Consider the following 13,968-nt stretch of genomic DNA (forward strand, 5'->3'; position numbering starts at 1 on the left):
CTTGAAACTTCTATAGTAGGTTTCTCCGATATGCTGAATCTGATGGTGTGATTATCATTCTATGAATTTTACGGGGTGTTTTCCCCTTTTTTCGAAAATAAGGCAAATTTTCTCACTTTTTATGGGTAAGACTAAACTCGATGAAGCTTATATATTTGAAATTAGCATAAAAATCTGATTCTTTTGATGTATCAGTTGGTATCAAAATTCCGTTTTTTAAAGTTTCGGTTACTATTGAGCCGGGTCGCTCCTTACTTACAGTTCATTGATATCTCACTCCCAGCGAAATACATGGGCTGAAGTGTTCCTCAAATACATTGGCTATCTAGAAAAACTCGCCGCCCGGGCAATGTCATTGAATTGATTGGATAATGATGCGCCCGCGCTTGGATTGGATAACACTCCGTCCGCACAATATCATTGTGTATCGTCAAAGTTTAGGAAGGCAAATCATCTAATCGGATGGCTTTAGGGGTTTGCGAAAATATTGAAGTGAGATATCTCCGTAAGCATCAATATAAGCGCAAGACATCAAAGGTTGGTTTGACGATCTGTTTCTGTTGTAGTGACTCTGGGTAAGATTTTAGTAAGGCTATGGATGTCCGGAGATCTTTTCTTCACAAACGTTGCATAAATTCTCCTCTATGTTTTGAAAGTTCATCTCCTCTAGTTCATCCCGAGAGGTCGTCCCTTTTCTGCCACCTGCTACACATCTCAAAGCGTCACCTGTGCCGCACATCTCTGCCCCATGTGGCATAGAACCTGCAGCGTTTGGCAAAGCTCTGTCATGTTTGGCATTCTTTCGCCACGACTGGCACGCACCACCCGGTGCGCGTGATTTTTGAAAGTCAATGACCCCTCGGTCTACCCGTCTACTTTATGTTACATCACACTAGTTGTTCATTTCGTCCTGGTACTTGTCTAGAATCCAGTTGTCACGCGAGAATTGTATTGCGAACAGATAGGTATTACCTGGTATTATGAGATGCTGTATAAACAAAGGGTTTCTCACTCTGGGAACAGTATTGAAACTTTAGTTTTTTGGGGTTTAGGGGGAATAAAAGGTACCTAGGTTGGGTTAGGTTTCGTACTTAATATATACTATGCTCTACCCCACACCCCTAATTTGCAAATATATAGGCCAATTTTCTTCATAAACTATTATATTTTCATCCTATTTTGTTTTATTTCATTAGCATTAGCGAAACTTCACTTCTCGCGTGACTACTGGATTCTAGACAAGTACCTTTGTCCTCAACTAGGTCCTATGAGCTTGATTCAGCCAATTACAGTCCTTGTCGTATATTCCGGGTGGTGTAAAGTGCACAGCCCCTGATACACAACACCAGTTGCGAGTTTTAGTAATGACACGCTTGGACTCTAATGTCAATCTGATGCATTGTAATAAGAAGATCCACTTAAACTGACTGGTTAGCATCTCGTGTTCTGTACCCTCAACTCTTGCTCTTCAAACAGTTTCCCTTTTAGTTGCTAAGATATGTATTACTTTTCGCTACAGCATTATTTGTGTATTAATACGTACATTTATTTGACTGTTGGTCACTTCACACGGATTTCACTACCGCGAGTACCTAACTAACACATAGGTTGGGAAAAGTCTAGCTGTACCTTATGTTTCTTTAAGAGCAGATAAGCTATTAATTAGGAGAGTCGAAGAGTCCTGACCCTCCTAATTTTCAAAATTATTGAAGTACTTAAAATAGGTCAATCAAATCAAATTGGTTTCCAAGCGAAATCTTCTTATTTACCACCCTAGGGTCTTGTGAAATAGTGCTCTTATTTGAAAAATATTTTGACGTTGAAAAATCAAAAAGCCATTTACTTATTTCACGAGTTTAAGAAAGGAATTCGAATTACTTATGACGGACCCATCGATGATTTGGATTACGTGATCTAACTCTGGAACACTTCCTAGGTTATGGTTCATCCTTGACCAAAGAATTACTTATCCTAGCTAATTAATTTTTGTGTGGGAATACGCTTGCAACTCAACTCCTCAACTGTCAAAATTAAAAATATGTACGAAGTCCAAAATTTCGGCCTTACGAGGTCATTGAGACCTCGTAAGGCAACTTCTAGCATGCAGCATACATTTTCATAAATTACTTCCAATTTCTATAAAAGTCTACATTATTGGATACCATTCTGGAACATGTAGGTTCCATACTGTCTTCTGCATTAAGACATTCATGTTGTAAATTAAGCCCCAGTTTAATAATTTGTAACTTCAAAAACTTTAGAACTCCAATTTTGATAGAGATTAAATACTATTTTTTAAGCGATTACGTTTTGTGTTGCTTTAGAACGGTCCCTTCGCCCCAGAGTTGTCATCAGCGGCCTAAAAACCAAATTTGAGCTCGGTACAAATAGGAAATTATTTTGTATTTGTTTTGCTGGGGAGCTGTTTTCCTGGAGAGTTCAGCGGGCCGGTAGCTATTTAGTAGGGAGAGACAGGGTGTGGTCACCTTGAAGGATAGCTGTGTTAGTTCGGCTTTTTGATTATCAAGGAGGCACACTTGTGCCTCTATAAAGAGGTGACCCACCACAATGTTAAGCGATTTCAGGTCCTAGAGGTCGCAGAGAGACGGCGGTAATCGCATTTTGTAGCCCAAGCTCAAACTAAGAAACTTGCGAAATTTCATCCTCCTCCGACTTTATCTTCATGGGGTAAACTGGGCCGGAAGTTTGGACCCTCCCACCACAGCCCCCTTTAACGTTGTCCGATTGGGCTGAAATTTAGAGGTTAAGCTTTCCTAGGGCCGGGGAGCTTTTCCTCGAAATTTCAGCTTAATCCGATCACTCCTTCCCTGTTTTCAAAAAACCAAATATAGCCACTTAAAATTCAGTTCTTTTTTTTTTCTTATCCACGCCAACAGGACACAGTTGGCCCCGGATCCGGTTGAATGAGGACTCAGTCGAAGCAGAATTCGACCTTTTAGGGCCTTTTGATATTTTCAGACCGAAAAAATAACCCCCCCGACGTTACCGTTACGACAAACCTCGGGTTCGTCTATTAGCCCAGGTTAATTTTTGCCACCACAACCCCCCTTTAACGTTGTCTGATCGGGCTGAAATTTAGAGGATAAGCTTTCCTGGGGCCTGGGAGCTTATCCTCGAAATTTCAGCTCAATCTGATCACTCCTTCCCTGTTTTCCAAAAACCACATATCAAGATTTTTGGGAATTTGCTTGCGTCGAAAAGAGCTTCAATTTGCTAAACAACAATCACTGGTGTGTTTGTACAGTCCAGTGGTTGAGACTCCCGACTGTCAGGCGGAAAATCCGGGTCTGAGTCACAATCAGAGTATTTTTTTTATACACTTTGAAAAGAAACTCAGTTTCTTTTTTAAATTATTTGAAAAAAATTACGTTTTCTAAAGAGTTAAAGAGGCTGAGTTACAAGGTCGACCCTTAAAACGTACAGGGATTAGGAGGCACAGTTGGGGGCTGTTAAAGAGGCTGAGTCACAAGTTCGAACCTTAAAACGTACAGGGATTAGGAGGCACCCTGTACGACGTGATTTGAGTATTCAGGAATTAAAAGCCTTAACAAAAGAATGTTCAAGAGAGGGGGGTTTGGGGGGCGGCGGGCCCCCAACTTTAACTCCTGACACGATCAGCTAACAGTTAGTCAAGCAATAATAAGTAATAAACTGTACAAAAACGTGCAGAAATTATTTGAAAAAAACTACGTTTTCTAAAGAGTTAAAGAGGCTGAGTTACAAGGTCGAACCTTAAAACGTACAGGGATTAGGAGGCACAGTTGGGGGCTACCACCCCCGAACCCCCCGCTTTCGCAGCCTTTAAATATAAAAAAAAATTTCTTTAAACTGAAAGTAAGGAGCGACATTAAAACTTAAAACGAACAGAAATTATTCCGTATATGAAAGAGGCTGTGCCCTCCTCAACGCCTCGCTCTTTACGCTAAAGTTTTTATTGTTTAAAAAAAGAGTTGTGAGAAAGTCAAACTTTAGCGTAAAGAGCGAGGCGTTGAGGAGGGCACAGCCTCTTTCATATGGAATAATTTCTGTTCGTTTTAAGTTTTAATGTCGCTCCTTACTTTCAGTTTAAAGAAATTTTTTATATTTAAAGGCTGCGAAGCGGGGTTTGGGGGGTGGTAGCCCCCAACTGTGCCTCCTAATCCCTGTACGTTTTAAGGTTCGACCTTGTAACTCAGCCTCTTTAACTCTTTAGAAAACGTAGTTTTTTTCAAATAATTTGAAAGGGAAGCGAGTATTTTCACGGTTATTAAGAATACTCGACTATCATAGTTACCCTCTGATCCAGGTTAATCCTACTGGACAAGCAACAACAAGGAAAGCTGCTGAATTTTATGTAAAAAAAAATGCACTCTATGTCTGGGGTCATATCCCCTTCCAGTATCAATCCCTGAAGTAGAACCTTGAAATGAATTTTTGCATATACGAATATCCTGCATTATACTGTGGATTAATATCCTATCAAAACAATGAAATATTGTCTATCATTATGCATCATAACTTCTTTTTATTAGTGAAACCGTCAAAGCGGTATGGGTAACCATTCCCTTTACCTGCATGTTAAGTGCCTGTTGATCTTCTCCAAACACTTAATTCTTACCTCAGTTGTGAAGTTAAATTTCTGACATGGCTAAAAATAGGACTATACAATTTAAAAATAAATGTATTTGGGCAGATATAACTTGAAAGTTTCTAACTTTATACCCTGAAGCATTTCCATAGGAAAATAAAAGCGAGGAGGCGTCCACTTTCACATATCACGCACACCGTGTGGCCCGTGTATGGCGTGGTGGAAGTGCGCCAAGTGTGGCTGAAATTGGGCCAACTTTGCTAAGCACGGTGGAACGGTGCGGCACACGTAGCGTTCTAGGATGTACACCTGGTGGCGGAAGGATGGCGTCCCCTCGAGTAAAACAGAAAAAAAAATCTACTTCATATTCTTAGAATGGACTCGAATTAAAGAGATACACCTTCTCCCTTCCTTAAGTAATCTGAAATTTAGATTTTTGAAGGTTTTGGACTGTAAAGGAATACTATAATTTTGTTTTGTTCTAGAAAATGTGTTACTTTTTTAAGCGATTCTATTTAAGAGATAATTATCATTCTTTCCCAATACATCTTACTATATCCCCTGAGTTTAAAGTCATTCTAAGATTTCCAACAGATACTTATCTTGCACGAAATGATTAATCTCTGAAAAAATTCTACTAGCTGCTTTTGGTTTCTTGTATGTTAGATTACATTCCTTGCCGTGATATGACTACGGCTCATCTCTTAACAATTCTTATAAGAAGATGAAAAAATTAATATTCTTGCTGTATATTACTTTAACGACCTCTTTACCATTCAAAACACTGTTTGATTTTTCCAAGTTTGTTTAAATTATCTCCTTATATTCTAAGTGTAAAATTCTTAATTCTTATTTTTGTTTAAATCCTTATTGTAGCATCTTTTGATAATAATTAATAACTATACTTTTATTTATGAACAAAATAAAAGAAGATTATGTTCACACATTCTGAGAAGTGCTTACAGGTTAAGTATATAGAGGGAGACGTTCAAAGATTTATCCAGTGGACCCGTTGCTGAAAAAAGTATTTTTTTAAGCAATAATTTCCATTCTTGCTTAAGAGGAATATTCGTTATGGCCAATTATTTCCTATGGTATATGTTCACTCTAAATCAAGGTATTTCACGACAAGCCTGCAGCTGTATCTTGCAGCAAAACGATAAGATACTTAAATCACTGGATTCATTGCTTTCTTATCTATCCATTCACCAAGTCCATAATGCTGATATTACTCAGACTCTTTCTTAGAGAAGGATCTTAAAAAAAGGGAAATCGTCCTTTTCAACGATTTTCCACCAAGTTTCAACTTATTTTTTATCTAAAAAATCCTATAAACGAATTTCAGAAAAAATAAAACAAAAAAAAGGACAGGAAAATCGTCCTTTTTCAACGATTTTCCACTAATTTTCATCTTATTTTTAATTTTAAAAAATCCTATGCATTGAATTTCAGGAAAAAAATTTCCAGAAATTTCAGATTAATGTTATGTGTTATATCATTTTTTTGTAATAAACAGAAACAGAATTGAAACAGAAACAGAATTTCAACGATTTTCCACCAAATTTCAACTTATTTTTAATATAAAAAATCCTATGAATCGAATTTCAGAAAAAAAAAACAACAGGGAAATTGTCCTTTCTCAACGATTTTTAGATTATTTTGAATCTAAAAAATCCTATGGATCGAAGTTCAGAAAAAAACAGGAGAATCGTCCTTTTTCAATGATTTTCCACCAAATTTCAACTTATTTTTAATCTAAAAATTCCTATGCATCAAATTTCAGAAATTGGATTCGGTTGATGGATAGAACTGAACCGCAGCAATGGCATAATAGCAAAATTTCCGTCTTTTGTTGATGTATTAAAACCATAGGAGTTCTGAAAAATAACATATACAAAATTCACAGGAAACATAAACCTTAACATATTCAATTTCTTTAATTCACATTTCCTTTTCTAAAAAGAAGAATTCCTTTTCTAAAAATTATGGTTCATTCCACAAACGGGAATATTTGCAAATTCTTCTTCTTTAAAAAAGAAGGTTCATAGGAACCTTCTTTTTGCTTTGTTGAGGATTTCCACTTTCCATGTTAATATTGTCTGGTGAAATGATTTCAACTTCTTTTTTGTTTCCAGGACGGCGTTTTCATAAAGTCACAGGAAGTTTCAGGAAAGGGACTTTGCCCTTACGACCCTCGACACAACAGCACAGCTCTTTATACAGGTAAGAATGTTTTTTGAACTCCTTCTTTTCTCAGTGGTACCAAAACTTTTATAATTCTTACAATTTTTTTTTTTATTCTTAAAAATAATTAAAATCTTTACCATAATAATTAATTTTTAAATCTGATCAGTAAAAACTAGAGATTTGATTTTTGAGAATCCTATAAACAATTTTATATATATATATATATATATATATATATATATATATATATATATATATATATATATATATATATATATATATATATATATATATATATATATATATATATATATATATATATATATATATATATATATATATATATATATATATATATATATATATATATATATATATATATATATATATATATATATATATATATATATATATATATATATATATATATATATATATATATATATATATATATATATATATATATATATGTATGTATGTATATATATATATAAGTTAGGGGCAAGGTCAAGACAATTCTTCTATTCACGGACCAGAAGTGAAGGGATATGACAGGTCAGCCACGACTGACATTTGTCAGAAGTATATGACTTATGACTAAGAATGAAACCTACCATCGTTAAGATGCCATGTTCCGCTGTCGTGCCCTTATGGCCGAGCGATTAACACACTGAACAACTGTTATGTAGATTGGAGTTCAAAGGATAGGTGGCGATTTATACCAAATTGTCATGTGTCTGACCTTGTTCAATATGATTATGGCTTTCATTCATAGGAAAGGCTGCATGAAACATAATTACAAAAGGCGTATCTTTCTTAATTGAATTAGCCGGTAATATAGTCTGTGAAGATCTTTCAAATGTAATGTGTAAGATATGCTAGCAATATGTTTATAAAAGCTTCGCGTGTTTGCTGATGTATGGATTCATAGAATGACATACAAAAGATTCTCTGTGGCTATGTTATCCATGCCTGGTCGTTAATCATAATGATGATGATATCATTTTTTAGCTTATCATTAGACTGGTGAAATCAAACATTGTTTTTAATAATCACAGGCGACGCTATAGCGTTGCCTATAGTAAAGGCCATATGGCTCTAATTTTTTATTATTTTTTTTCCCAGAGGCACTTCATATGGAAGGGGTCGTCGTATAAACTATCAAAGGGGGCTCATTCGATTGGAAGGCAACTAACACCCCTTCCACGCCCACCATTTCCCCAAACACCTCCAATCAAAATTTTAAGATAGCCAATTTGTTCTACGTAGTTGATTTCCAGATAGAAATCAGGTTTTTGAAGAAGACACTCCCCTCACAGCCCGTAGGGCACAGGTTGTAAGCTATGCCCTGGGGGCATAAAAGGTTTTTATAGAAAGCTTTGTCGTAGAAACTTCAAAAAGGACTCATTCGATTGGCAATTCAAAGGGCTAGTGCGCTTTTTAATAGTCGAAAGTGATTGGAGGGCAGCTAAACCCCCTCTCACATCCACCTTTTCCCCAAACACATCCAATCAAAATTTCGAGATTGCCATTTTGTTCAACGTAGTTGAAAGTTCCGGAAACTAGGTCTTTGAAACAATCAATGCAAACAAACATACAATAGATATTAATATAAATGAATAAATAAATCTTAAAACGAGTGAAACTTCAATTGAATATGCAAATCAAGCTTGAAACAAATCACTGTAAAAGTCTAAAACCTACTGCGTCATTGGCGCTTTACTGAAAAGTATATGTGCCTCTGAACAGTCTTGGAAAGTATAAACAACATCAAATTGAATATTTGATGTATAATGATATTAATTCTTGAAAGATCCATCAGTTCAAGAATTTATTTCAGTGTAATTTTATCTTTATTTTCAATGCTGTAAGAACTGGAAAAGAAAATATATGTAATATAATTCGTTACAAAAGCCATAAGACTTTTGGTTTTTTATTTACATTTAAGGAAGGGGGCAGTATCCAAACTCTTGTTTGTAGTGAAACTATATTTGTCTTTAACAACTTTAGAAAGAGCTAATAAATTAAACTGAGTATTATGTGTATAATGATATTAATTGCTGAAAGCTCATCAGTTCAAAATTTTACTATAATTATAATGTTTATTTTCAATATTAAGTACAAAAGACAGTATTTGTAATAAAATTGGTTTTCAGTAAATCGCCAATGACGCAGTAGGTTTTAGACTTTTACAGTCTGAGAAGGAGGCGATACCCAAACTCTTGTTTGTAGTGATTTTTGTTCGTTTCAAGCTTGATTTGCATATTCAATTTAAGTTTCACTCGTTTTAGGATTTATTTATTCATTTACATTAATATCTATTGTATGTTTGTTTGCATTGATTGTTTATTTAACTTCTGTTCGTTTTAAGCTTGATTTTCATATTCAATCTGAGCATTACTCGCTTTAAGATCTATTTTTATTCATTTATGTTATTACTTGTTGTATATTTTTTGCTATGATTTTTTATTTAAACTCTGTTCGTTATGGGTTTAATTTATTCTTTAATAGCAATTTCTGGTCGTTTTGAATTTGAATTTTAACAGGTATTTGTATCTGCTGAGCTTAAGTTTAAAATGGCCTTTACTTTTCTTTGAAAAACTTTTTTTCGGAAAGTTTTTTTTAACTAATTTTATAATATGGAGCTCATGCTCCTGCATCGCACCAGAATTAATTGTTTTTTTTTCTTCAAATAAAACTGTATTTTAATATATTTCCTACCTAAGCAACAGATGGATTTTGAAATCAATATCTTAGGATATTGAGATTGAGGGGTTTTGCGGTGGGCACGGCTTTTTATGTCTCACCAAACATACTGCGTTTCCAACTGTTACGTAATTGATCTCCGGCCGTGGAACCTGCAACGGGGTAACCAATTCCAATCTTGTTCTGAAGTGAAACTCTGATTGACATTATCCGCTTCAATATTTTCATATTTGTCTCAATGCTGCGACATGTGAATATACTTTGTAGACAAAAAAAGTTATTGGTTTTTCAATAAACCAAAGGAACAAATCTCCTAACAGCCCTTTTATTCACAACACCACAAGAAAGATCGATGCTTTGAATAGGCCAAGCGATGATCGCTTAGATGTACGCTCCGTTAGCTTGGAAATTTATTTTGAACATTGTTGTTTATCGGATTCTGATGCTACAGTGAAACCTACGCAATCGGATATAAAGATAATTTAACTATTTGTTTGATGAGATTCCGAGATTGTATCACACTTGAATTAGTGAAATCGAAACAGGGAAATGATAATGTAACTGAGAATTTAACACTTATAGTTTCTATCTCATTGTGTACTTAAATGATAATATCGGACATAGGTATTTTTAACGTCTGAGGTGCAAGGATACCTCAAAGGGAGTAATTACAGAGTAAAAGGGAGCAAGACTGTAGGTCCGGGAGTGTAGGGGAAAAAATAATAAAGGTTAAAAAGTACATTTGGTCAAGTTTGTTTAAGGCGGATTCGATACTTTAAAGGAGCACACTACTTCGTCTGTTATAAACAGCTTTAGTTTATGTGGCCAAACTATATTGAATTGGTTGGGTGGTCTTGCCATAACTTGCAGAGGTTGAATAAGAGACTCGAATAAGTGATGGAAAACTAAGGCCGATACCTACTTTCCCGGAAATTTTAGAAATACTATTTAACTTCTACTGTGTTGTGCCGGAGGTACAGATATTCAGATTTAGTTAATCTTACGTAATTGGAGAATGTTAATCTTGTTTGTTCGATTGAACGGAGTAAATTTTCTTTTTAAAGTTCAAGAAAGGGCAGCCCCTAAAAATTTTGTAGCATACCAGCTTGGAAAGATTAAGAATCAGCTCCAAGGAATTATCAGTTGAGTACCCTGGCAGATCTGCGAGTTCCATGTTATGCTACCCGCATTGATTGAAAACCTTGCTGGTGCTGGATCCATATTACTTATTCTGTATGTACATTGAATAGACAGTACTTTGTTTAACAATTACTAAGAGATCTCAGGTTTTCTTTATTTTAAACAAGCCACATTAACGATCCCCTAACAATTTTTAGCAAAGTTGCTTTGGTAGTTCCCTGTGGTTTTGGGAAAGTTCGCCAGTGGGCACTTTGTCTATGAGACGGTCAGCTGATGTTAAGGTATCGAATCTCCTTAAGCACATTTAATTTACATTTGCTTCAACTACCACCTTTTAACAAAATATGACATCTTTTTCTTAAGTAGGATTAGGTTACTCTCGGTCATTGTTGCAGAAATGCGGTTTCTTCCTTTATCCTCTCGCGTTTTATCTAATCCTTTGGAATATTATATCCGATAGAGTTTATCTGGTTTCCTAATAATATTCCAGTTGATTACATCAACTGCGAGAAAATTTAGAGAAAGAAAATATCTTCGGGTGCATTCCAGGTTTGACGAAAAGTTACTAGAAACTAACTTTTTAGTCCTAGCTGACATTGTCGTAAAAGCAGGAACGACAAAACAGTAACTTTGAATTGACTTTTGTAGTTACTTTTATTAAGATAATTAATGGGAATTTTTAGTTAAGTAAATCTGCATCATTATCATCATCAATATATTATAAGATTGAAACATGTTGGAAATATTATTAAAGTGAAATAGCGGTGGATACAACTTAAACTTGTGAAGATGATGCCATTATAAGCCTGATAAGCCCTTAGTTACTTCACAACCATTCCCGGTGGATATCAACTTTAAATACATCTGTAGTTAATATAAAGTTATTTCAAACTGACATTTGTGGTATCTTTTATGAAACATAGTTAACGGGCATTTTTACTTAAGTAAATCTGCATTATTATCATCATCAGTATTACTATCAGATTGAAACATTTCGGAAATATTATTATTAGAGTGAAAGAGAGGTGTATACAATCGAAACTTGAAAACAAAGAATACGAAGAAAAAAGAATCATAATCATGGACTTGAAACGATGGTGATTTTTAGGCAGTAACAAGAAGCAAAAATACAAATCAGATATTTCGGCGAAGACCTCTGTCAATTGCAATAAAATGCCTTGGAGTTCCTGTGAACTTTTATCAATTAAGAAATTCTTTTTTATCATTTAAACTATATATTGAACGTTACTGGCTATTGGTTGGTTTAGAACATCATTAGCTATTCTTCTAGAATTACCTAAGCTTTACCTTTTGGAGCACGTAATTTTTAAAACTTAAAAAAATACTCGTGAATCCACCAGTGTACCAACTTTCAAAACTCGAAATTTTTTTTTGGTCACAATCCGCCTGCAAATTTCATTTTGTGACTATAATTATCATAAAAAACATCTGAGCACAATTATTAAAGTAGCATTTATTACATTTGGCAATCAAATGCAATGAGAAACGGGGTCACTCAAAAAACGTTACTGATGCTTGCAACCTGGAATGTACCCTTCAAAAGCCCTGTGTGAAGAGATTGCTCCAGTTACTCAAATTATAAATTGGATATTTTTTGCCAAAACTTACTATCTGTTCTTTTTTTCGAGCAAATCACAAAATAGGAATTTTTTCTCCTTCTGGAACGAGGGAAATAGATGAAGACACGGGTTTTCCGAAGTTCGTTTTCTTCGCTTTAGTTAAATAGTAGCAGAGGTCGTAGTAGAAGCAGTAGAATTGATAATAGTTTTGAATTAGTAGTAGCATTATTAATAGCAGTAGTAGCAGGTATATGCCCCATATTTTTCATCTTGATACAATAAGCTTTTCCAAAAAAAAAAAAATTGCTGATACACCTGTATCAGCAATATGTATGTTATTGCGATTTACTAACTTTTAAAATTTAATGTTTCTACAGAAGGGATGGTCCTAAAAATTTTGAAGAAGGTTCATTTGATTGGAAATTGAAAGTTCAAGTTCAATTTCAAAGAATCAAAGGAAATCACCGGACAATCAGCATTTTCCTATTAACCCACACCCCCTCCCCCCAAATACATCTGATCAAAATAAAAATAAACATTTTGTTCAATATAGTCTGAAGATCAAATAATCATGCCTTTGGGGTTAACAACCCCACCAGCAGCATCTGGGGCAGGGGCTGTAAGTTAAGCTAGTTGCTCATTGCTAACACTTAAGGTTTTTGTAGAAAAAATTTTGTATGAACTTTGGGGGTGGGGGGGGGGGGCTCATTCGATTGGAAATCAAAATTTCCAGTGCACTTTCAGAGATAAAAGTGATCGGAGGGCTTCCACCCCACCCTATTTTTCCCCCAAACACATCTGATCTAAATTTTGGGACGGTCATTTTATTTAAAACAGTTTTAAGGTTAAATAACTATACCATAGTTAAATAACTATGGTTGATAACCCTATTTTGTTTTACCCAATGTAAGTACGGTGGTTGAGTAGCAAGAGGATTCAGTAGTACGAGGGTTCAGGTGCACGGGGGTTCAGTTGCACGGGGGTTCAGTTGCACGGGAGTTCAGTTACATGGGGGTTAAGCTACACGGGGGTTCAGTTGCACGGGGGTTCAGTTGCACGGGGGTTCGGTTATACGTGGGTTCAGTTGCACGGGGGGTCAGTTACCTGGGGGTTCAGTTACACGGGGGTTTAGTTAAATGGGGTTGAGTTGCACGAGGGTTCAGTTGCATGAGGGTTCAGTTGCACGAGGGTTCAGTTGCACGGGGGTTCGGTTATACGGGGGTTCAGTTGCATGGGGGTTCGGTTATACGGGGGTTCAGTTGCATGGTGGTTCGGTTAGACGGGGGTTCAGTTACACGGTGGCTCAGTTACACGGGGGTTCAATTACAGGGTTTCAGTTGCTTGGGGTTCAGTTACACGCACACCCAATGAACCGTACTAAACTGCCAGGGTTTGACCCCCCCCCCCCACCTGGAAGTTTTTTCCGACTCTTAAAAATGTAGGAAAAACGCGAATAAACAAATTTTTCTTAAGTTTTTGATTTTTTCATAAAATTACTCCTCCCAAAAGAAATACCCCTTCCCCCTCCGAACAAAATCCTGGATACGCCCTTGGCTAGGGTTATAGCAAGGGAAATATAATTGTGTGTAAATGTGACCTGGACATACACATCAAGTCGTTTTGAGAGGGAAGTCAAGAACAAAACTATCATTCGGAGAGGAAGAGGGGGGGGGGTAGAACTATTTCAGATAGTCATTTTTGTTACTTACTTCAAAACTCCACATCAGCTCCCACGCCGTATGCTCTGGATCACGGAGAAGCAAAAGC

The 13,968-nt window shown here is 35.8% G+C and overlaps 1 protein-coding gene across 3 annotated transcripts in view; it reads left to right on the plus strand.

Annotated features, from left to right (window-relative positions):
• The window catches only part of LOC148942679 (semaphorin-1A-like), a 268,011-nt gene that overhangs the window by 110,481 nt on the left and 143,562 nt on the right, over positions 1–13,968 (plus strand). For all 3 annotated transcript variants that reach the window (XM_089102498.1, XM_089102499.1, XM_089102500.1), the window contains exon 6: positions 6,724–6,811. In XM_089102498.1, the coding sequence (XP_088958624.1) occupies positions 6,724–6,811 (88 nt within the window). The remainder of the gene's footprint in view (positions 1–6,723; positions 6,812–13,968) is intronic.

Source organism: Artemia sp. Qi Xiang Cuo, chromosome 16 (assembly GCF_049724085.1).
Source record: "Artemia sp. Qi Xiang Cuo chromosome 16, ASM4972408v1, whole genome shotgun sequence".
NCBI lineage: Eukaryota > Metazoa > Arthropoda > Branchiopoda > Anostraca > Artemiidae > Artemia > Artemia sp. Qi Xiang Cuo.